This window comes from Equus quagga, unplaced genomic scaffold, assembly GCF_021613505.1.
Source record: "Equus quagga isolate Etosha38 unplaced genomic scaffold, UCLA_HA_Equagga_1.0 262_RagTag, whole genome shotgun sequence".
In the NCBI taxonomy this organism is placed as follows: Eukaryota; Metazoa; Chordata; class Mammalia; order Perissodactyla; family Equidae; genus Equus; species Equus quagga.
The window spans coordinates 562,633-585,562 of record NW_025799867.1 but is presented as its reverse complement, the minus strand read 5'-3'; the positions used below and the strand labels follow the sequence as shown (position 1 = coordinate 585,562).

Here is a 22,930-nt window from a genome sequence, read left to right as displayed (position 1 = left end):
GGCATGGCAGAGAGAGGGGGAACTGAAAGCTGAGAGGAAGAGGGGAAACTGAGAGGCCAGAGAAAGAGGAAGCAGAGAATTCACAAGCGAGACCACAACAGATGGCAAGAAACAAGACAGCCGAGGGAAACCCACCCTGGCTCAGGGCACTGTCACTTCTCGCCTGGACAACTGGTCTCCCTGCAGTCACCCTTGCCCCATTCAGTCTTCTCTCAACCGCCAGCCAGAGGGACCCTCTGAGCACCAACATCAAATCACACCTCTCCTCTGTTCAGAACCCTGTCATGGCTCCCATCTGCCCCAGAGTACAAGTTCTCACAGGTTCCCACAGGCCTGATGTGGCCTGGAAAGCAGTACCAGGGCAGAGGTTACGTGCACAGACCCCCTACTCGAGCTGCGTAGGTTCAAATCCCAGCTCTACCACTTGCTAGCTGTGTGACCTTAACAAGTAACTTAACCTCTCTGAGCCTCAGTACTCCCATCTGTAAAATGGGGAGCAAATGGTCTCTATACCACAAGTCGGCAAACTTTTTCTGTAAAGGGCCAGATAGTAAATATTTTTGACTTGGCGTACAGTTTCTACTCAACTCTGCCTGGGGAGCACTAAAACAGCCATAGACAATACATAAAAGAATGAGCATGGCTGTGCTCCAATAAAACGCTACAGAAACAGGCAGTGGGTCAGAATTAGCCTGCAGGCTGTAGTTTGCCAACCCCTGTTCTGCTGGGCCGCGGGGAGAATGCAGCGACCTAGTAGCTTCATACCTGGCGTGGAGGATTGTTATTACTTCTGGCCTGTGAGCGCTGCCGTCTGACTCAGCTCCCAACCCCCTTCCTCTTGCCCCTCCCTTACAACCACACTGGCCTCTTCCGTGTAGCTCCCCGTGTAGCTTACCCAAGTTTCTCCTCACCTCCAGGTCTTTGCTTTTGTCCTCCTACCAAGAACAACACTGTCCCCGGATCCTCCCCCAGGCTACCTTCTTGGCTTCCTTCAAGTCCCAAATGCCACCTCTTCTGAGAAGCCCTCCCTCCCCTCCAAAGCCATCTCTCACTCCACCCTGCTTTTCTGTTTGGTGCCACTTCCACTTCCACTGTCACCTCCCCATAAAGTACGTTGCTGGTGGACAGGAACTATTCCCTTAACCTCTCTGGGCTTCCGTTTCCTCACCGTTAAAGTCGGTGTTATCCAAGTCCCCGTACCTCAGAGCTTTGCTACGGTGATTAAATGAGTTAAGTGATACAAGGCGCTTAGAACGGGGACCGAGGTGCTCAATAAACAAACCAGTGTTCAAACCAGGAGTACTTGGAACGTTAGTGCTGAGTGTTCGTGTGAAGAGGGACAGATGAACGCGGGGAGAGACAGGAGGAGGCAGATGGAGCGGAGGCCGGGAACATCAGGCGCCCAACGACACAGAGACCCCGGTCCTGTCTCCACCTTTAATGGCCCCGGGTGGGCGTGGGGCGCGGTGTCCTTAAATACAGCCCGGGTAAGGCGGGCGGGGGCGGGGCCGGGCCTGCCGGGGGCGGGGTCTCAGCTGCACTTGCAGGAGCGCACGATCATGTTGGATAGCTGCTCCACCTTGGGCTTGCGACCCACGTAGTACACGATGGGCAGCGGCTCCAGCACCTGCGGCACGCAGCACGGCGCCGCCGACGCGCCCGGGTTGTGCTGGTTGTACAGGGCCAGGACCTGCGGGCGGGAGGGCCGGTCAGGGTCGGGGGCGCGGGGAGGGTGCCCCCACCCCGCCAGCCTCTCCCCTTCTCCCTCTGTCTTGTCTCAGTCTGTTTCTCTCTCCATCTTTCCTCTCCCCGTTTTCCGCTCTTGGCTTGTACCTCACAGTCTTTCTCTCTCCTTCCATCTTCCTAACTCCGTATCAGTCTGTATCCTCCTGCCTTTTTCTCTGTTTCTCTCTCTTCCCATTTCCCCGCCTCCGCCCCCTCTAAGTTACTCCGTCTCCGTGGGTCTCCCCATATCTCTCTCTCCCTCTGCGTCGTGTCTGTAGCCGCTCAGACCCTGTCTCTGGCTTTTCTCCCATCTCTTTACTATCCCCCCTCCAATCTCCCTGTCTCTCTCTATTTCTCCCCCGCTCGCCAAGTCATCCCTGATTTTCTCTCTCTTTCTCTCTCCCCTCCCTCGGTCCCTGCTCCCCCCAGCCCACCCCCAGCCCATGAGCCGCACGCACCTTGCTGTACTGCGTGTCCAGGCTCCAAATGTAGGGGCAGGGCCCCAGGCAGAAGTTGGCGTGGTAGCCCTTGGGCTCGTGGATCCACTTCCAGCCCAGATCCTTGCGAAAGTCAATGTAGAGCTGCCGTACGCAGCAGTTCTTCTCTGTGGAGCTGCAGACAGAGACGGAACCCAGGTCAGGAGGGCAGAGGGGCTGCCTCGAGGGCAGGCCATGCCCCTCCCGGGGAGGGGCGGCGGGGGGATGGCGGGGTGTTCACCCTGTGATAATAACAGCAATAATAGTAGTAGTAATGATAATGACTAACACTGATAAAGCACTTCCTCTAGTCAAGCACTGCGCTCAGGGCATCAGAATAAACATTGTCTCATGCAATGCTTAAAACAAGCCTGTAAGAAGCCAAATGACCATCCACAGGGGCCAGCTAAATAAATCAAAGCACAGCCACACACTGGAACATAAAGACATAGCGCAGCTCCACGGGCTCCGGTATGTTCTGGATGCCCAACAGATGTTTAGCGACCTACTCCTGTGTGCTGGGCTGGGATCTGCTGGGGACTCAGTACAAGCAAATCAGACAGGAATCCCTGCCTTCTGGGGCCCAAGCTAGAGGGTGTCACGTCGCTCCTCTTCTCCAAACATGGCTCCATCTCACTCAGGGCAAACACCCAAGTCCTCACCGTGAATCGCCAGGCGCTCCCGAATCTGGCTGATGTCAACTCTCTCTCCACTCTCACTCTCACTCTCTTCCAGCCCCATTAGCATCCTCGCTGGTCCTCAAACACAGTCCTATCCCAAGGCCTTTGCACCTGCTGTTCCCTCTACCTGGCTTGCTATTCCCACAGACATCCACTCTGGCTCGTCCTTCCCTTCATTTACATGTGTGCTCAAATGTCCTTCTCCTGGGGAGCCTTAACTCCCAGAACAGTGCCTGGCGTGCAGCAGGTGCTCAGTGTGTATCAGTGACACACATGAATGTCATCTCAGAAAGTCCTTCCTAAATCATCCTATCCAAAATACCAATCAAAATGATTGTTACTTCCATTCAGTGTAATCACAGCATTTCAGTTATGCAAGAAAATAGGAAAATGTCTGTATCCAAAGTGGGGCAAATCTTCATACCCATTGAAGCTGGCTGAGAGTTCACGGGAGTTCAATATACTATCTTGGTTGCTTTGATATACATTTGAAATTTTCCATAATAAAAAAAAATTTTAATCAGAACAGGAAAAATAAACAGTCCCTGATATCTATTTCTTCCTTTCCCCTTCCACTGATTTACCCTCCTTCTTAGGACTTATTGCCACCTGCTCTTTATTAGAGATGGAGTTGTTTATCTGTCTTCCTCTGAGGACAGGACTTTTGTCTGTTTTGTCCCTTGATATATCCCCAGTGCCTACAACAGTGCCCAGCACACAGGAGGTGCTCAGCAAATATTGCTGTATTAATTGATCAATATGTTAGGTTTTTTTTTTTTTTTTTGAGGAAGATTAGCCCCGAGCTAACTACTGCCAATCCTCCTCTTTTCGCTGAGGAAGACTGGCCCTGAGCTAACATCCATGCCCATCTTCCTCTATTTTATATGTGGGACGCCTACCACAGCATGGCTTGCCAAGCAGTGCCATGTCCACACCCGGGATCCGAACCGGCGAACCCCAGGCTGCCAAAGCCGAACGTGCGCACTTAACCACTGCGCCACCGAGCTGGCCCCTATGTTAGGTTTTTAAAAAGCACATTGGAGAATAGTAGTGTATAACACTCTACTGCCCTGGACTCCTGAACTCCATCCCACACCCAGATGCAAAAGCCAGCCCTCCCCAGCCTTCTGCTGGTCTGGAAGGAACTGGGGCATTTTATGTGCTGGCCCCTGGGGCCATGGCTGAGATGGGCAGGGAGCTTGGCTAAAGCACTTGACCCACGGGCAGCTGAGAATGCTTTATATTCCGTATTCATAACCTGTGCTTTCAAAAAAAGATGCAAAGCCACAGGTGCCGTATGATCCAAATTTTGTTTTGCATAAAAGGACTAGAAGGAAATATATTAAAATGTCGACAGTGACTTTTTCTATGTGGTAGTGTGACAGGTGACATCTTTCTGTATTTTCCAAATTCTCAAGAGTGGGTGTGTTACTTTTAGAATCAGGAAAAAAAAAAAAAAGAAAAGAAAGAAAATGCAGCACCCTCTCCCTTCAAAAAGAAACAAGACTCTACCATTTAGACCAAATAAAAAATTTCTGGATATGTATGAGTGTTTCATACAGAGACTGTCTCTGGAAGGAGACACAAATATAGTAACAATAGCTGCCTCTTCAGAGAGGGGCTGGGGTCAGAGCTGGGGGTTCTGAGAATCCTTCTAGGTTTGGTCCATGGGCATTTATGTACCTATTCAAAAAGGAATCAATGGAGGGTTAATTAATTTCAAAACCCTGTGAGGTAGGCCTTATTATTATTCCCATTTGAGGGACGAAGAAACTGAGCCTCAGAGAAAGATGGACGTTGCCTGCTCATAAGTAGCGTGTAAGGGGTGGAGCTCGGGTCAGGTTCACAGCGAACTCGTTGCCACCCCAGAGCCCCTGGCCTCATCTGCCCAGCACCATCGCGTCAGCTGAGGCAGAGGGCAAAGACGTGATGACATAGAATCTCATGGGACAAGACAAGGCCTTTCCAAGCCACAGAGCCCCGAGTCAGGAAACTGAGATCCCTATGAACTCAGCCTGGTGCCTCCCCAATCTGGTTGGGCCTCTACTTCCCTATCTGTGCAAAGATGTGGGAGATGTTAGCTCAAATTGGGCCAAGGATGCATCTGGAAGTCCATGTTCGGGCTCAGGAAGGGTCTGGAGCCCCTGAAACCATATGCACGTGTGTGTGTATATCAGGCCATATTTCTGGGGGAAAAGGTTCCTGGCTTTCATCTCCTCAAGGGGGTCCTGGACTCATAAAAGGGGAAGTACCACTGTCCAGAATAATCTTTCATTTCCATTCCAACTCTCACTGGGGTGCTGAGATCCTTAGATTTGAACAGTCTGTGATTCTATCATCCAGCTCAGCCGTTCTCCAGGCAGGGTCCCTGGAACAGCAAGCAGCAGTGCCTGGGAACGTGTGGGAAATGTCAATTTTGGGGCCCCACTCCAGACCCACTGAATCAGAAACTGGGCGTGGTGGTAGGGGACAGCAGGCCCTCCAGGTGACCCTGAGGCACTCTCTAACCCATTTGTTCAGTACACGTCTGGGCCCTGTGATACCCACAGTCCAGGACCTTGCAAAGCTCCTGCAGATTCCTCTGCCGCCCCATCTGTCAGGACCCAACATGGCCTGCTGAGTAAAAGAAACCCACTCGGGGCCCCAGGGCAGGCCTCCACCTTGGATGGTGGGGGAGGGGTCAAGGAGCCTTCCCAGCGGAGATGGTGTTTGAGCGAAGAACAACTTTTATTAGGGAAAGCCTCAAACTTACACAAAAGCAGAGAATATTGTATTGAACCCTCATGTCTCCATCACCAGCTTCAACAACGTTCAAGTCATGGCCAGCTTGATTGTATCTCTGCCCCTGCCCACTTCCTCACCCCCGCTGAATGATTCTGAAGCACGTGCCATCCGCTGTGTCATTTCATCCGTAAATATTTCAATGTGTATCTCCAAGAAACATAACCGCAATATCACCATAAGAAAAACTAACTAATTCCTTGCTATCATCACATATACAGTCAGCGTTCACATTTCCCCAGCTGTCTCATAAGCGTCTTTTTTTTTAATAGTCTGCATAAATAAAAATCCAAATAAGGTCTACACATTGCAATTGGTTGATATATCTCTTAAGATGCTTTTTAAAATCTGCAGAACCATCTCTCTGTCTGTTTCCCCCACTGCATTGTATTTGTTGAAGAAACTGGGTCAGGTTTCCTACAGTCTAGCTGTTGGGGACTGCATGCCTGTGGTGTTAACATGGTCCTCTGTCCCCAGATTTCTGAAAAACTGGTAGTTGTTTTGATCAGCTTCAGGTTCGATTTTTTGGCAAGACTTCCTAGGTGACACTGTGTCCCTCGCTACAGAGGCTCAGAAGGCTGAAGGCCTCTCTTTGTGATTTTATTAGCTGTTGGCACTCAAGACCTCAATCCGTTCATTCATTCATAGGGTTGTGGGGCTGACGGTAGGATCTGGTGGTGAAGGAGCTTGGGAGCAGAGCTGACTTTCCAGCAGGGGAAGAGCATGTAACAAAGCCCGGAGGCACCATCAGAATATTAAGCAGAAGAGGGACAAGATCAGATTATCATTTTAAATTCCCAACCTTCTAACTCTGAATTTTCAACATCGTAACAATCCAACTTTTCAACTTTCTCAGATTGCAATACGCCGGCATTTCAAGATTTTATCACTCCACCAGCATTTCGAACTTTCTAGGATTCCCACATTCCAACTCTCGAGGATCTTGGCATTCTTGAATTCCAGGATTTCAAAACTGCATTCCAACATTCCACAATTCTGAGCCCATCACTCAAGAGGTCCAAGCTGCCACTTTCTAAGATCCTAGCCTTCCAAGATTCTGACATTCCAATAATGAGTCCCAACATTCTAGGCATACCAATATTCTTGCTTTCTCCACCTCCAACATTTGTGGATGCTAATATTTCAACACAGGATTCCACCACTCTGAGCCCAAGACTCAAGGACCTCAATCTGCCAACATTAGAGACTCCAAACTGTCAAGGGTAGAGGAATCCAACATGGGCAACCTTCCAATTCTGCATTTCCAAATTCTAGGATCCCAACATTCCTTGAGTAGACATTCTTAGACTTCAGTAATTAACACTGAATTCTAGCATCCTACGATCCCAACATTCTAGAACCCCCACCTGCCAACAATATAGGAATCTAACATGGTGCCCTTCCAACATTGAATTTCCACATTGTCAGCGGTCAACATTCTAATGGTCTCTGATTCCAACATGTCAGCAAGAAAGCAACCTGATCACGACATTCTAGGATTCCCAGTTCACACATCCCAGCATGCTAGGACTTCGACCTCATCCCCTGAGCTCCCTAGGCTGAAGGAGACACCAGCCCAAGCATAGTACCAGCCAGGCACCCAACCTACAGCGCCTGGTCAGCAGACGGCAATCAGACCCCCCAGCCTGGAAGGCCTCAGTCAAAGGCTGCAAGGTTCACCTGAAACAGTAGTTGGTGTCCAGAGCTCGGCGGTGCCGGGAGCTGTGCAGCTGCTGGGCCCTCTCCAGTGGGGTGGCCATGAGGAGCAGGAAGGGTCGGTTCATGCCATCAATGGTGGCCAGATCACCCCGGCGACTGGAACTGAACCCTACTTTGGTTTGGAAGTCGGGGGCAGGGGGAGGTGAAAGGGGGAGACAGACACACACACTCTCAGATGGATGACTGGGGAGATGGGCAGGGGGAGGAGGACAAACACATGCGCGTGCTCACACACACACACACACACACACACACACACAGGACATGGGGTCAGGCCAGGGAGATGGGCTCACCGTTGATGCCCACGCGGAGTGTGTTATCTTTGCTGTCACAGGAGCAGTGGGCACTGAGGCGAAAGCCCTCCATTGCCCCTGTGGGAGTTGGGAGAGGGAAGCCAGTGTGAGGGTGCAGCTCACCCAGCCCCTGAGGGAGGAGGGAGGAAGGAAGGAGCAAACCCTGGGTGGGGGTCTCCTGCCTGCCCCTTCCCCTGCCTGCTCTCGCTGCCCCTCTTGCTCCATTTTTTTTGCCTTGCGGGTCCTTTTGCCTCCTTCAGATCTCAGTTCAAATGTCACCTCCTCCGAGAGGCCCTCCGGGACATAGGCCCCTCCCCCACTGTGACATCACCTTATTTTCTCCACAGCACTTACCCTCTCTGACATTTGTGTTTGGCTATTTATTTCTCGCATTGTTCTCAGTGGAAAGCAGGATGCATGGGGGCAGGGATCCCTGTTTTCTTGTTCCCCCGCTGAGCCTGGCCCACAGTCATAAAAACAAACAGCTACTGAGTGTGCACTGGGCCCCGGGTCCTGTCTGAAACCCTCTGTGCGTTATTTCCTTTCATCCTCACCAAAGCTCCCTATTTTACAGACAAGGAAGCCAAGGCCCACAGAGAGGAGGTGACTTGTCACAAGTGGGGAAAAGGCCTGGCTGGGATGCAAATGCCCAGGCTCATGCCCCAGGGCAGGTGTGGGAGGAAGGTTTCGTGAATGAATGAGTGAATGAGGTTTTCTAGGCTCCTACTAGGTGCTGGACCCTGTGCTGGGTGCTCTGGACTCAGTAATGACCAAGACAGGCCTTTGTCCTGCGGTCCAGGACACTCCTCCCAGTACCCACCTGCTCCCCGACCCCCATCTTTTCATCTGGCCAAACCACCACTTATCTATCCCATGAGTCTCAGCACAATCACCCTCACCCAGGAGGACCTCCTGGACCCCCCTGGATGGGTTTGGGTGCCTGCTCTGGGCTCCCACAGGACTTGTGGCCTCCCCCATCCTGGCCCTGATCATTCTGGTCATCACTGCCTGCTAGGGCCTTGGCAAGACTCCCTAGGTGTCTAGGAATGACTGTGGGCCCCATGAGGGCAGGGCCAGAAGTCATCTCTATTACCACTGTGTCCCACACAACACTCAGCACAGGGCCAGCACAGAGCAGCAACCTGCTGGCATTTTTTGAATGAAGGAATGAATGAAAGGGTGATTAGGAGGGGCATGAGGGCGCTGTGGACTCAGTTGGGACAGGACACAGTCCTCTTTCAGACACATCAAGTGTGACAGGCTCTCCCTGCACTCAGGACCTTTGAACAGCCTGTCCCTCTGCCTAGAACTCTGGTTCCTCCTTCTTTTCCAGGCTGGTTCCACTCATCCCTCAGATACCAGATCTGACATCCCCTCCTCCAGGAAGCCCTCCCTGATCCAAGGCTGGGTCAGGCACCTCCTCTGAGCTCCCCATCCCAGCCATGCCCACTCTGGATTATTATTACCTGGTTTTCAGGTCTCCCCCCCAACCCCGCCTCACCTCCTCCAATCCCAGCAAGGGACCATGAGCTCCATGACAGCAAGAATGGAACTGTTATGGTCATTGCTGTGTCCCCAGCATCATCTAGCACAGGGCAGATGCTCGGGAAATGGATCAACCATTAATCACTCAGGTTTGAATGTCTGGGAGGAGGGCCAGGTCTGGGTTCCTTGGCACCAACACGAGGCGGGGGGTGCTAGGCAGGGTGGCCCCAGGAAAAAACAATGCGGTCAACCCCATTGCAAAATAGGGGTGGGGCAGATAAACGGTCCTCACCTCCCTGGCTCAGCCACTGCCGCACGACTCCAGTGACATCAAAGGACAGCCATTCCGGCGAGTCGCTGGGGGTCAGCAGCCGGTTACTGAGGTAGCGCCAGGAATTATTGCTGTATTTCTGGGGGATGATGAATTGGGAGGGAGACACAGTGGGTAGATGATGCCACACACCCTCACATACCTCTGCACCCCACACTTCATCTGCTCCCCGCAACAGGCCTCCAGACAGTCCCCTCCCAGACATCCACGCTGTGGGGCCCCACAAGAACCACCCGCCCCTACAGCGGCCCTGAGAGGAGAGGAGGAGAGAGAGCCCCAGGCTGGGGGTCAAGGCACCTGGGCAGCCCAGCCTCTGCCCCTAACCCCCTGCGGGACCGTGGACAATTCCTTTTCCTCTCTAGGCCTCAGTTTCCTCACTGGTGAAGTGTCAGGCCCTTTTCAGCTTGGACAGCCCCTCATGCTAAGATTCTGCAGACATCCTGGGGTTCACTGAGCATACAGTTCCACAAACTTGACACCCCGAATTCTGAGAGTCTGTAACTTTCTAGGAGTTCATGTTAGAAGTCATCTCATGACTCCAGGGCTCAGCAGCACCCCAAGAATTACACATTCAGTGAGCCTGAGAAGTTCTAGGACACGAATGTTCTACAAACCCAGGAGTCTGACATGCCCCAAACCTAGATGCTGCAGATGCCTGACATCCATGCGGAATGATCCCCTGGGGTAGATAGAACACTCCAGGGGCTGGCAGCAGAAAGCTGAATCCTCTAGACTCCAAGAAGTTAGCGTCAGACACAGTTCCCTTGTTGTAAGGTCTAACCGCTACCAGTGAATCTAATGTCCCACCTGATACGGATTCCAGGTCACATAACCTTCTAGAGACTCCAGCCCTTCCAGAGGCTCCAGGCTTCCTAGAAACTCTAAGTCTTCCGGAAGAGAGCTATCCTAGAGAACTTTGTCTGATGGTGGAAATGTTCTTTATCTACAGCGTCCAAAATAGCAGCTGCTAACCACAAGTGACTACAGGACACTTGAAATATGGCCAGTGAGACTGAGGAATTGAATTTTTTCTTTAACTTTAATCAACTTAAACAGCCACTTGTGTGTGAGGACCGGACCTGCATCTCGCCCAAGCTCCACACACTTTCAAGAGTCCTGTGTTCTTAGAGTCCACCTCCTAAGATTCCTGCCTTCTAAGTGGTTAAGATTCTAGGGTGCAAGGAGTCTGGAAGTTCCAAAGAGCCCTACGACTCCGTGGTCTGTGCTCCTACATCCTTCAGGGTCCGTCTGTGTGGACCTTGCAGCCACCAGCCTCTCAGCCGCCCACCTGGCCCCAGCCCAGCCCACCTATGGGGCCCACGCCCCACCTGGTACAGCTCCACATGCTGCTCCACGCTTAACTTGAGCCTTAGGAGGCGCAGCTCTGCCCGGGAGAGCAGCATGGGATCGGGCACTGCTGCCCGGAGCTCCGACGTGTTGAAGAACATATATATGCTGTGTGAGCCGGTCTCCACAGTCTTATAGATTTCTAGGTGGAAGGAGCGGAGAGGGGGGATGTCAGGGGTTTGGCAGGAGCGGGGGAGCTGGCACACCCCCAGTCTAAGAGCGTGGGCCCCAGAGCTCACAGCCCTGGATGGGAGTCTGCCCCTGATACTTTTTAGCTGTGTGATCTTGGGCAAGTGGACTCCCCTCTCTGGATTTGTCTCCTCCTCTGTAAAACAGGGTCCTACCCACTCTTCTCTCGCATCATCTGTAAAGCGCCCACTCAGTACAAAGCTGGCACCTAGGGGGGCTGCTCTGCTTGCTCAGGCCTCCACAGCGCTTACCGCCTCAAATGCAAGTTCCATTGCAGCCTACGGGTCAAGGGCATTGGGTCTGCTGCCTTCAGGCTCTGTGACCTCGGGCAAGTCATGTTCCCTCTCGGAGCCCTGGTTTCCCCCTATTCTCTGCAAAACAGCAACTTGACATCAAGTTCCCTGCCTTCCAACCCAGGCTCACCTAACTGAAGCGCTGTGTAACTTTGGGCCAGTGAATTCCTCTCTCTGTGCCAGATTCTCATCCATAGAGCAAGGACCGATTGCGGGATTACAGTGTGAAATAAGTGAGCTGAGGCAGATAAAGCGTGTAGCACAGTCTGCGTACCGTGGTCACGCTAATGTGTGTTAAAGAGCGCTATTTGCCAGGCGCTATTCAAAGCACTCTACAAGCGTTAAGACATTTAAACCTCACAACCACCCCTTGAGGAAGACACTATTATTATACCCATTTTATAGATGGGGAAACGGAGGCGCAAAGAGATTAAGTAATTTGCCCAAGGCCACGTGGCTACGAGGCTGCAGAATGGGGATCCAAACTCAGGAAGTCTGTCCAGAGACTGCTCTCAACCCCTGGGCTATGCTGCTTCTCTGCTAATGTGATATTATTATTGTTATTATTTCATTATTATTATTAATTGCTTCCTCCATTAGCTGGTTAGAAGGCAAAGTTCATTCTAGGTAGCAATGGCTTCCAGCGGGAAGAAAATGAGGAAGAGTGTATTCTAGTGTAGGAAAAGTTTGGGATCGGCCATGAACTCCTGGGTCAACTGGGGCACCTGTTTTAGGCCTCAGCAGGTGGGGGGGGGGGGGGGCCCCGAAATGGTGGAGACAGGATCTGATGAGAGAGAATGGGAGAAACCCCTTCGCTGGGGCCCCTTCTTCTCCTCCTCCCCACTCTAGCCAGGCCAGTCCCCATCCCTCACAAATAAGCCCCATCTTGGCCCAGGGGTTACTCAGCAACCCCCAAAGGAAGGATAGAGCCCAGCCGGGGAGACAGATAGGCAGGAAGAGAGAAAGGAGGGGCAGAAATGGTCAGAAGGAGAGAGGGAGAGACCTCAGAGGCAGGGAGGCCGGAGGAGTGGGGTGTGGAGGAGAAAAAGAGAGACAGAGGGAAGAAATGGAGAGACAGAAACTGGGAGACCCCCACAGGGACAGAGAGAGTAACGGGGATGCTGGAGAGATGGGAGACAGACACACACGGGAAGAGACAGAGGGTTTGGGGAAGAGATGGAGACAGTCTGGGAGAAGAGAAGATTATCAAAGGTACTATCAGAGTTAGAAAAATCTCTACAATGAAGGTGAAGCGACAATGGAAAAGAAGGTGAGACAGACGGAGCTGTGGGTGGGAAGGAGCGTCATTTGGCTGGAGCCCGTAACTAGGCGCGCGAATGAACCGGGGACCCACAAGTCCACAGCCCAAGAGAGAAAGTGAAAGTAGGGGGACCGCCCCCCAACCTCCCGGCCACGCGGGACACCTGGGTCCCCGCGTGGGCGCCGACGGGGCGGGCCCAGAGGTAGCCCCGCCCAGAGCTGGGGTGCAGAGGGCGGGAGGCGCCGCCGCCGCGAGGGCGGGGACCAGACCTGCCTAGTCTCGCCCCAGGCTCCGCGCGCGATCCCCGCCCCCAGGGCAAGGGAAGGAAAGGAAGGAAGGGAGGGCGAGGTGGCCGGACGCTGGGGTTTCCCCAGCCTCCCAGCGAGGAACTAGGACTTCGGGGTCTAGGCTTTCAGCCTTTGGCTCTGCGGGGTCCTCCTTCCCTCTTCCGGAAGAGCAGGCTCCTCCCCCCGCGCGTGGCACCCACGTGGGGCTTCTTCACCCTTACCAGCTGAGTTTCCTCACCCCGATCTTGTAGAGTCACACCCTCCCACCTCTCCCCCAGTCGAGTGAGGCTCGACTCCTCACTCAGCCCACTCCCTTCCATACGGTGGCGTGGCGGGGCTCACTGCTCCCAGCATGGCATCGTTCCTCTCTCCTCCGCCCCCCTCCCGGGTCCACCTTTCCCACGCTTGTCTCCCGTCTGTGAACCCCTTCCCACGACCCAGTATTCTAGGTTTCCTGGGGTCTCGCTTCCTCAACTGGGCTTCCTCCTCTCACGTCCACATGCGAAATACTCAGGGCACCTCCCCGCGCATCCCCGGCAGCCCCCTGGGGTCTCCGATTTCTCCCAGTAGCTTTCCCCTTCCTACGACCTCGCGTCCCTTTCTTCCCCGAATTTATCACCCCCCTCACAGTCTCTCTCTCTCTCTGGGCCCCCCCCCCAATCCCGCGTGCTCCTCGCGCCCTCTGCAAGTGGGTCCACTCCACTTTCCTGACATCTCCGGGGTTCGCTTCACCTAGCTTTTCTGTTCTTGAATCTCTCGGCCTCACGACCCCTGAGGTCTGGATCAGCTTTCCCCACTGCCTCTCCTTTTCCAGATGCTGGGGTCTTCCCTTCTCCCAAACCGGGCTCCCACTCTGCAGCCCCCCAACCCCGCGACGCCCGCATTCTAGTGCACCCTAGAGGGGCAAGTCTTTTTCGACTCTTCCCCCCAATTACTTCTCTCCCTCTAGGGGACTTCCCCCCACGATCCCGCATGTTCCTGTCGCCCTCTAGAAGCGGTCCACTTCGCTCCCTATCTCCTCTTCAAGACCAGATACCTGGGGGGTAGGGAGTTCAGCCCTATCCTCTTTGGGATCCCCCTCCCACGTATCCGGCGCCGCCGGGGGTCCTCTTCCTCCAGCCAGTTTCCTCCGCCAGTATTTTCCTCCCCATGACCCCCGCACTCCGGCGCCCCCTGGGGGCTCCCCTCCAGGGTCCCCTGCCCCTCCGAGCTCACCGTTTTCCTTTTCCACCATTAGCACGCGGGTGACCTCCTTGGCGTAGTAGTCCGCCTCAGGCTCGGGCTCCGTCTCAGCGCTCTCCCCGGCCACCTGGGCGCGGGTACTGTTGTAAAGGGCCAGCACAGCCTCGGGCAGCGGGCCGGGCGGAACCTCCCCCTGGCTCGGGGGGCTGGCGAGCCGCAACTTGGACAGGATCTGGCCGCGGATGGCCTCGATGCGCTTCCGCTTCACCAGCTCCATGTCGATGGTCTTGCAGGTGGACAGTCCGGCGGCTGGCCGGCCAGGCGTCAGCACTAGTAGCCACAGCAGTGGCAGCAGCAGCGGCAGCAGCCGCAGGCCGGAGGGCGGCATGGGGGAGGCGGCGCCCCCCGGCACTGCCGAGAGCGCGAGCCGGGCTGGGGTGGGAAGAGGGAGGCCCCACCCCTACAGGGGTTGGGGGGGGTCTCCCGAGGAAAGGTAGGAGGGTCTGGGGAGAAAAGTTGAGGCCGTCAGGGAGAACGGAGAGGCGGTGGAGGGGAGGCTCTGATGGGTGGTTTCTGGGTATCCCACCGGAAAAACCGAGATGGGAGAGATCTGGTACCAGAGGTGGGTGGTCTTGAATAGGGGAGCTGAGGCAGCTCTGAGAGAGATCCCGTCTCCCGGATCCCGGAGAAGGGTCCTTGGACGCGCAGGGGCTCAGGAGAGAGGCTGGGGAGAGGGCGTGCAGGGGGGTGCGCCCGAGGTCTGGGGTCAGGTCTTCTTGGGAGTCAGGTTTGCGGCTTCTGAGGGCTGGTCCGGAATGGGGGCGTCTGGGGGACGCCGTGTAGGGGGCAGAAAGGGAGCAAGAGTCCGACGCGGTGGGAGGGCGGTCTGGGGTCCCCAAGTCCTGCCTCCTCGCGGGGCAGCGCCGCGCCAAGCGGTCCCCGCGCCTCCAGCTCCCAGCGGCAGCGGAAAAGTCTCAAAACTTTTTTTCCTCTTCTCCCAACCAGCTCGTCCCTCCTCCCGCTCCTCCTCCCCCTCCTCCCCGCAGTGGCGGCGGCGGCGGGGGCGGCGGCGGCTCGTCTCAGACTCTGGGGCCTTGGGCTGCTCCTCGGCGGCTCCTTCTTCTGCTCCGGGCCGAGGCCGGCCCCGTGGGCCGCTCCGTGCCGGGGGGGGTGCCCCGGAGGGGGCGTCCCCCCTGCCCCCGGCCGGGGGCCTCGCTGTCTGGCGGAGCCGCGGCGGGCGGAGGGGGTGGGACGGCCCGGGGCGCGAAGGGCGGCGGCGGCGGCGGCGGCGGGGACCGGCTGGGGCTGCGGGGGGTTTTGAAGCCGCCCCGGCCCCACCCAGGAAGCGCACGGGGCGGGGGCGGCCCCCAGGGGGAGGGTATGGGGGGGGCCGGGCCACCGTCCTCATCTCTCGTGGGCGGGCTCCGAGGGGGGTCCCTTAAGCCCTAGGGGGAGGGGGCGGGCACCCCGGCTCCGCCCCACCAACAGGGTGCTGCCTCCTGGCGGCCAACCGCTACCAAAGCGGACGACGGGATGCGTGTGGCTTTGAGGGCTGTACGGGTCACCGAGAAAATGAAGACCTGGCCTAAATTAGAGGATGGGGACACAGCGTACAGGGGATCAGAGAAGGGGGACCCCAAGGGAAGAGAGTGGGAGGCTGGGGCAGAGGAGACAGGGTCAGCCAGAAGATGGGGACCTAGTGAGGAGAGGGGTACACAGGAGGGGGACCCCCAAGGAGAGGCGGTCATAAGAGGGTCACCCAGAGTGGGGAGGGAGTCAGAAGTTGAGGCAGAGGATGGGGGATGCGGGTCTGTCGGAAGGTGGGGGCCTGAGGATGGCAGGTGTGTGGGGAGGGGGGAGGATGGGGCCCAGGACATCTGACAGATGAGAGAGGTCTGGAAGGCACCCACACCTGTGGGAACTGCTCTCCTTTATTGAACACTTCCATGTGCGAAGCAGCCCTTCTCACCCCACCTGCTGTGAGCCCACATGCTTACTGCCCCCATTTTACAGATGGGGAAACTGGACCCGAGAGGGGCAGGTCACTGGGTTGAGGTGGTAGCCAGGACAGAAGCTGCACCATGCCTTGGCTGGGGTCAGGTCTGACAGTCTCTAGAGCCCATTCTTCTGACCACTGTGCCATCCTGCCCCTGACTGGGTGTCCGGGGGTGTGGATGGGGGCTGGCCCCGTTAGAGGCAGGGTCCCTCAACATTCAACGCCATAGCGGTCGAAGTGGCGCAGCAGCAGGCCCAGCTCCAGGTGCACGGTGCCGCCGGCGGCTGTGTGCAGACGATAGCGGTCGGCCCCACTGTAGATGGCGTCCCCGTGGAGCAGCTGAGGCCCGCCACCCACAAAGGCCCGCGCCAGCTGCTCCCGCCAGCTGCCCAGCGGCCGCCATGTGGGGCAGTCCAGCTGATGAGTGCCCGGACTGCTGGGCACATGGCAAAAGCCATAGCCTGCAAGCTGGCAGCGGCCGAAGCTGTCCTGGGACCACACCTGGAGATGGAGCCGGGGCCAGCCTGCAGGACAGGAGGGAGGGAGGAAAGAAGGGATGGGTACAGCCCAGACTCTTGTTCCTGGAGACCCCAGGCCCAGTCTTCCCCCGCTGGGTTTCTGCCTCAGCTACCTCCCTGGACTCCCACCCCCACGCAGCAGCCAAAGGGATCTTTCTGAATCCATGTTCCTCCCCTGCTCAGAACTCTTCCATGGCTCCCCAGTGCCCTCAGTATAAAGTCCAACCTTAACATTCAAGACCCTTTGGATCTAGTCTCTGTTGACTTCCCTCTCTGTGGCCTCCTCCTCCGTGTCCCCATCTCAGGGCAGCCTAGTCCCCAGCTGAGCACCGTGGGCCTTGTCCTGGACACCTCCTTCCTTCCCTCACCATGGCCACTCCTTGTCTCTGGACTCAAGGCCCTCTTTCTTGCCCCCTCCAATCCACCTTCTACCTTTCTCCCCCTTCCACAGGTTTCCCAGTGTCCTCAAGAATACTCAGCTCCTCAGCCTGGTAGGCAAAACCCTTGGAGATCCGGCCCCATTTCACCCCCCTTTCTGAACCCTTCTGTCTTCAGCCCTGTTATAGAAGCTAGGGGACACCGCAGTGAGCAGAGCAGACAAAAATTCCTGCCCTTGTGTAGCTGACATCCTAGATAACAAACATAGTCCAGAAGCAAATTATAGGGTATGTCAGGTGGTGATAACAGCTCCGGAGAAAAATAAAGCTGGGGGGGTCGGGATGCAGTTTTAGAAAGGAGGTGATCAAGAATAGTTTCATGGAGAAGATGACATTTGAGCGAATGCTTAAAGGAGAGAAGGGAGTAGGCCATGTGGGCATCCAGGGAAGTGTGCTCCCAGCAGAGGGGACAGCCAGTGCAAAGGCCCTGAGGTGGGAGCTGCCTGGTGGGGCCAGTGTAGCTGGAGCCCAATGAGAGGGGAGAAGAGGGAGGAGGCGACAGAACCAGATCACCAGATCGGGGAGGGCCTTGTGATCCGTGGTAAGCCTTTGGCATTTGCCCTGAGAGAGATGGGGTTCCCCCGAAGGCTCTGAGCAGAGGAGGCATGTGACCTGACTTAGGTGTTCATAAGGGACAGACCCTGGGACGCGGGTTACTGTGACAGCCCAGGTGAGAGGTGAGGGTGGGAGGAGAGGGGGAGAAGTGGTGTGATTTTTGGCATTTCAAAGGTAGAGCCAATGGGACTTCCTGATGGACAGAATAGGGGGTTGAGAGGACAAGAGGCGAGGATGATGCCCACCATGGGGAACCTGGGGTCCCTAAGAGCTGAAAGGACTGTCACCTGCCTCACCTCCAAACTCCCAAGGCGGCCAGAAGAGCCTTTTAACAGTGAAATCTGACTTGTCAGTCACCTGCTCTGGCTCTCCAGTGCCTTCAAGAGGTGGCCGCAGCTCTGCCGCCTGGCATTCAAGGCCCCACATGGCCTATCCCCTGTCGCCTGCTGCCTCACCCTCTGCAGTCCTCCTGCAGGCACTCCGTAGATATTATTGACATCGTTGAAATATACGGCATATTTACCTAGGCTGTTTCCCAGAATCCCCTTCTCTCCAATGACCCAAATTTTCCACCAGAAAAGGTTTTCTGATACCCGTCCTCCACCCGCATACTCATTTCCCCTCTGAGCAGCTGAGGAGCCCTTCCTGCGAAGAGCCGCCAGCCTTCGTCTCTCTCCCTCTCATAACCCCCTCCCAGCTTCCTCCTGATTGAAGACTCTCTTCAGTTTGTCTCTTTGAAAGTCACCTCCCTCTCCCCTGTCCCCACCCTCCCCTCTTCCCCTGCCACCCCTGGCGTCTGCCTTAGTCCTACGCACTCTAGAGCCAGCCTGGGGAGGCCACCCCTCAGCCGCTCCAGGGCCAGGCCTGGCCGGGAAAGGGACCCAAAGGGTATGGGGAACAGGGAGAGGACTTGGAATTCCAGTCCCAGCAGCGGTGGGTGATGCTAATGCCCCTCCAGTCAGCCTAGCCCAGGGCCCAGGCCAGGGACCCACCTTGGAGGCCTTTGGTGGCGAAGTGCAGGTCGATGGGGTGGGACCAGTAGGCCATGTCCCCTACCTGGGGGGTGTCCACCTGTGTTTGGCCTTCCCGCACGCCGGACAGGAGCTTCCATGCCGCCCCTGCAGTGAGAGCCAGGACACCGTGGGACAAGGAGGGGTGGGAGGCAGCCACCAGGAAGGGGACGCTACTGTGTCTGTAGGAACCTATTTCTCCCTGGCATTGGGGGGCAGGGCTTACAAAGCGTGGACTCTGGAGCCGAATGTCTGGGTTCAAATCCTGGCACTACTTCTTCCTGCCTGTGCAACCTTGGGCAAGTTACCTTTGCCTCGGTCTCCCCGTCTGTAAAGTGGGTGTAATAATAACACATTCCTCAAAGTTTTGTGAGAAGATGACATGAGCTGATACACACAAAGCCCTTGGCAGGGTCCTGGGGCATGGTGAGTGCTAGACAAGTGTTGGATAGCATCTTATTACTATTCTCACCCTACCTGGTCCAAGGACTAAGAGAGGACCGAGGTGTCTTCTGAGCACGTGGTGAAAGGTGCAAGGTAACAGCAATCCCACTGAGGCTGATAATAATAGAAAAAATGCACCAGGTGCTTACTCAATGCCAGATGCTACGCTAAGCGCTTTAGTAATGAATTCATTTAATCTGCCCTCTGAGACTTAATCCCCACCCCGTACCCCAGTTTACAGACTCTCCTCCACAGCCCACAAGGCCTGCATGGCCTGGCCTGTGCCCTGCTTCCTAAACTCAGCTCCCATCACTCTCCCCAGCCCTTACCACCCTCGAGCCTCACTGGTCCTATTTTTATTCCTGTCCTCAGGGCCTTTGCACTGGCTGTTGCCGCTGCCTAGAAAGGTCTGCTCCTGGATGTGCCGATGCCTGGCTTTTTTTTTCATCCTTCAGGGATCAGCTCAAGTGCCGCTTTCACAGAGGGGTTCTCCCCTACCCTCCTAGTCCCCATCACATCATCTCTTCTGATTTCTCCCTAGTACCTACCACGATCTGTCATCACTGTGCTCATTTCTTTATCTGCTTATTTATTTTCTGTCTCCCCTACTGTGAGCCCCAGGAGACCAGGGATCTTGTACACTGCTGGATCCCCGGGACCCCCAACCCAGAACTTGGTATACAGAAGGTGCTCAATAAATGTTTGTTGGACAAATAAGTGATCCTAGGAGGTAGGTGCTAATCTAATCCCCATTTTACAGGTAAAGACACAGACACTGAGAAGGCAAGTCACTTGGCCATTCATTCCATGAACATTTATTGACCACCTACTGTGTGCCAAGCACTGTTCTCCATGCTGGGTGTACAGCAGGACTGCAGACCAAGGTCCCATGGTGGAGCTGGATTCAAACTGAGCTCTGACTGCAGAGCTCAAACCTTTATCTGACTGCCCCTGAGCTCTGCTAGATTAACCACCCTGCAACAGCGCCCTGACATAATAAAAATCAGGTGAGTTACTGCTCCCTCCTGGGCCAGGTGAGGAAAGCACCAGGCCCTGAGTCTGGTTCTTCACATACAAGACTTCCCAATATCCCTACGAAGGACAAACATTCCCACTTTACAGAAGAGGAAACTGAGGCTCCAAGAGGGGACAGCACCTGCTCAGGGTCACAGAGCACGTGAGTGGTGGGGTCCAGACCGAAAGCCAAGTCTGACTCCTGCCTCTTATCTGCTCATTTGGAGGATCCCGATTTCCCAGAGAACATCAACCAGCACCCTACCCACCAGTGAAATCACCAAGGACCCAGGGCCTGGAGAGATGATGATGGCAACAGCCACACTCGCAGCGTGGGCATGTACCTGGGCCAGGCAACAGTCCCCTGGGCTTTACAAACAAGACCTCATTCAACTGTTACGGGAGCCAGGTAAACACTTACTGATCGCTCACTAAGCCAGGCCCTCTGAAGTGCTGTTGATGTTCACTTAGTCCTCACAACAACCCCGTGAGGTAAGTAGTATGATTACTCCCATTGTACAGAAAGGAAAATTGAGGCAAAGACAATGGCCGTCACATAATTGATAAGCAACAGCTGGTTTTGCACCCAGGCAGTCTGTGCTCTTAACCTCAACCCTCTGCTGCCTCTTAGCTACTGTTAGCTTCATTTGCAGATGAGCTGAGGCTCAGAGAAGTCCAAAGGGCCCCAATTAATGGGTGAGGGAGCTGGTATTTGAGCACAGATCTGGCAATCTATGGCCCTAGCCATTATGCTACACCACGGTGCTATACTGCCTCTCACGGGGAGGAGTGAAAATTGGGGCCTCCAAGGTCCCTCGGGGGCCTGAATGGATGGACTGGGATGACGGCCAGGATGGGATTCCTACATTCTCACAGGGAATTATGAATACAGGAGGGTGGCCTCTCCTCTATAAATCTGGGATGGAAACTTCCATTTTACAGTAAGAACTCAATAAATGGAGACTGTTACACAAAGAATTAAGATGAGAGAGGGACCGAGGGTACCCCTAAGACAGCGAATGAAGTCCAAACAGTGGGGCTAGGGTTGTCTTTTGAGGAGTGGAAGTGTATGTGTTGGATCTAGCCTATAGTCCCGTATCCTTAGGGGCTGTGTGTTCAGAGGGTGGGAGTCAGAGCCCCCAGAGATGGGATGGGAAGGAATAAGGAGCCTGAGAATCACGTGGACAGAGTACAGTCAGGCTAGAAGTCCTGAGAGCCAATGGAAGATGAAGATCAAGGACTGGGTCAGGGGGTCAAGGAAGGAGGGTGCAGCCTCTAGGCTGGGGGGCCTTGGTCGCGAAATGAACCAGGCCTGGGAATACCTGTGTGGATGCCCCACTTGCAGAAGAGGCTACTTTCCGAGAAGCCAGTGGCCCCCAAGATCTGCCCGATCACGTGCACCTCAGCCATGACCCTGAGAGGGGAAAGATATGATCACAGCCCTGTGAGGTCAAGGTATTATTATGTCCACCTGACAGATGGGGAAACTGAGGCCCACCAAGTAAGGGGCAGTACTAGGATTCCAAGCTAGTTTCGTCAAACCACTCAGGCTGCGGTCTTAACCATGATCCTTCCCCGCTCCCTAGGAGAGCCCCGGCTAAACTAGGGGGATGGGGGTGGGGGGCGGCTGAAGAGCTGGCGGTTAACTCCGCCTGCCTCTAAAATAACCTCTTCCTCTTGCTCAGCGCAGCGAGAAGCCCCGCCCTAAGGGCCGATAGCCCCGCCCACAAGCACAGAAGCCCCACCTCCTCGCGTCAGATCCCGCAAACTCCGTGAGGCGCATGCGTCTTAAGTGCAGGGAAGCCTTAGCCCCGCCTCCAAGCCCGCGCATGCGCCATTCCTACCTCAGAGCACCTAACAGTTAGAAGGGGCGAAAACGGCAGCACGGCTTGGAGTTCATGGATCTGACCTGTCCTCTCTCCGCGGCCGCTGAATTCCCACTCCTGGCTCTCGCCTCTCCCAGGACTTTCTCGGTAGCGAGAGATCTGATCTCGGTAGCGATCTTTCCGAGGCCGCGCCCGCCTCCGGGCTCCCTGCTTGTTGCTGGGGCAACAGCAGCCTCCTCCCCTGGACTTGTGCCCGCCCTGCGGGTCGCTAATTGGCCCTAGCGGTCTTCGGGGGTGGGGCTAAGTTATGATGGACGTTTTCTCTCCCCCTCTCTCCCCGTTTTGGGAAAAGCAGCTCTCCAGCTACGACCCACGGTTCCGCCATTTGGGGCGTGGCAGCGCAGCTGCCATCTTGAGTGTGGCTGAGGCAGTTGGAGCGCCAACTGTTTCTCCTGGATGGGGTCTTCACAAAATAAGCAAATCCGTCGATGCGCCATGCTCCCCCAAACGCTCTCCCAACCGCGACCACAAATGAGAAACTTGAGCCAGGACCAAGGGGAATCTCTCTCAGGTCATCGTGTGCATCCCCCTGCCTCATAACTGGAAAAAAAGATCGTTCCTCTTTTTAGACAGACCCGAGAAGTTGGGGAGGGGGTTTTCCTTCCTTTTTTAGAATTCGCCAGGCTCCTCAAGGCCTGATAACTCCAACTTCCTTCTCAGAAATACTGTCCAGTTCTGCACAGTTGCTGCTGGTTCTGAGCAAGGAGGGGGTTCCGGGGGAAGAGGTAGGAGAAATGAGGAACTGAGGCCTCTCTTTCTGCAGAAAATCCGGTTCTCGAAGCCTGGACTCTGCCAGTAACTTATCTTGTGACTTTGCACGGGTCTAGGTCTCTGTTATCTCATCCATGTAATGGGCGCAAGGAGAGTGACTGTCAGTGGCCCCGACACATTGTGATTTCCTGAGCAGGGTCCTTCCCGCCGTCTAAGGGCAGCTGAACCTTAGTTATTCCTCCAGCCCAGGCCAGGAGTCCAAAGGGAACTTATTACCCTACTTTTTAGCAAACCGGGACCGCGAAAGTTA

The 22,930-nt window shown here is 55.3% G+C and overlaps 2 protein-coding genes across 4 annotated transcripts; both read right to left on the bottom strand.

The window, feature by feature from the left end:
* Nucleotides 1–1,423: 1,423 nt before the first annotated feature.
* On the bottom strand, nucleotides 1,424–15,318 carry LOC124233833 (transforming growth factor beta-1 proprotein). Of its 2 annotated transcripts, none has more exons than XM_046651079.1 (7): nucleotides 14,083–15,318; nucleotides 10,819–10,979; nucleotides 9,452–9,569; nucleotides 7,675–7,752; nucleotides 7,343–7,493; nucleotides 2,184–2,337; nucleotides 1,424–1,690 (listed from the first exon to the last, which is right to left on the bottom strand). In XM_046651079.1, exons 1-7 carry the CDS (start codon nucleotides 14,435–14,437, stop codon nucleotides 1,532–1,534), a joined length of 1,176 nt encoding a protein of 391 aa, XP_046507035.1. In that variant the 5' UTR covers nucleotides 14,438–15,318; the 3' UTR covers nucleotides 1,424–1,531. The 2 variants fall into 2 exon arrangements, with proteins under 2 accessions (XP_046507035.1, XP_046507036.1); XM_046651080.1 differs by having other exon boundaries at nucleotides 7,343–7,490.
* Nucleotides 15,319–15,956: 638 nt separating this feature from the next.
* On the bottom strand, nucleotides 15,957–22,075 carry LOC124233838 (B9 domain-containing protein 2). 2 transcript variants are annotated; one of them, XM_046651084.1, is made up of 4 exons: nucleotides 21,868–22,075; nucleotides 21,346–21,437; nucleotides 18,548–18,673; nucleotides 15,957–16,569 (listed from the first exon to the last, which is right to left on the bottom strand). In XM_046651084.1, the coding sequence occupies exons 2-4, from the start codon at nucleotides 21,431–21,433 to the stop codon at nucleotides 16,256–16,258; spliced, it is 528 nt and encodes a 175-aa protein (XP_046507040.1). In that variant the 5' UTR covers nucleotides 21,434–21,437; nucleotides 21,868–22,075; the 3' UTR covers nucleotides 15,957–16,255. The 2 variants fall into 2 exon arrangements, with proteins under 2 accessions (XP_046507040.1, XP_046507041.1); XM_046651085.1 differs by having other exon boundaries at nucleotides 21,933–22,075.
* Nucleotides 22,076–22,930: the final 855 nt, after the last annotated feature.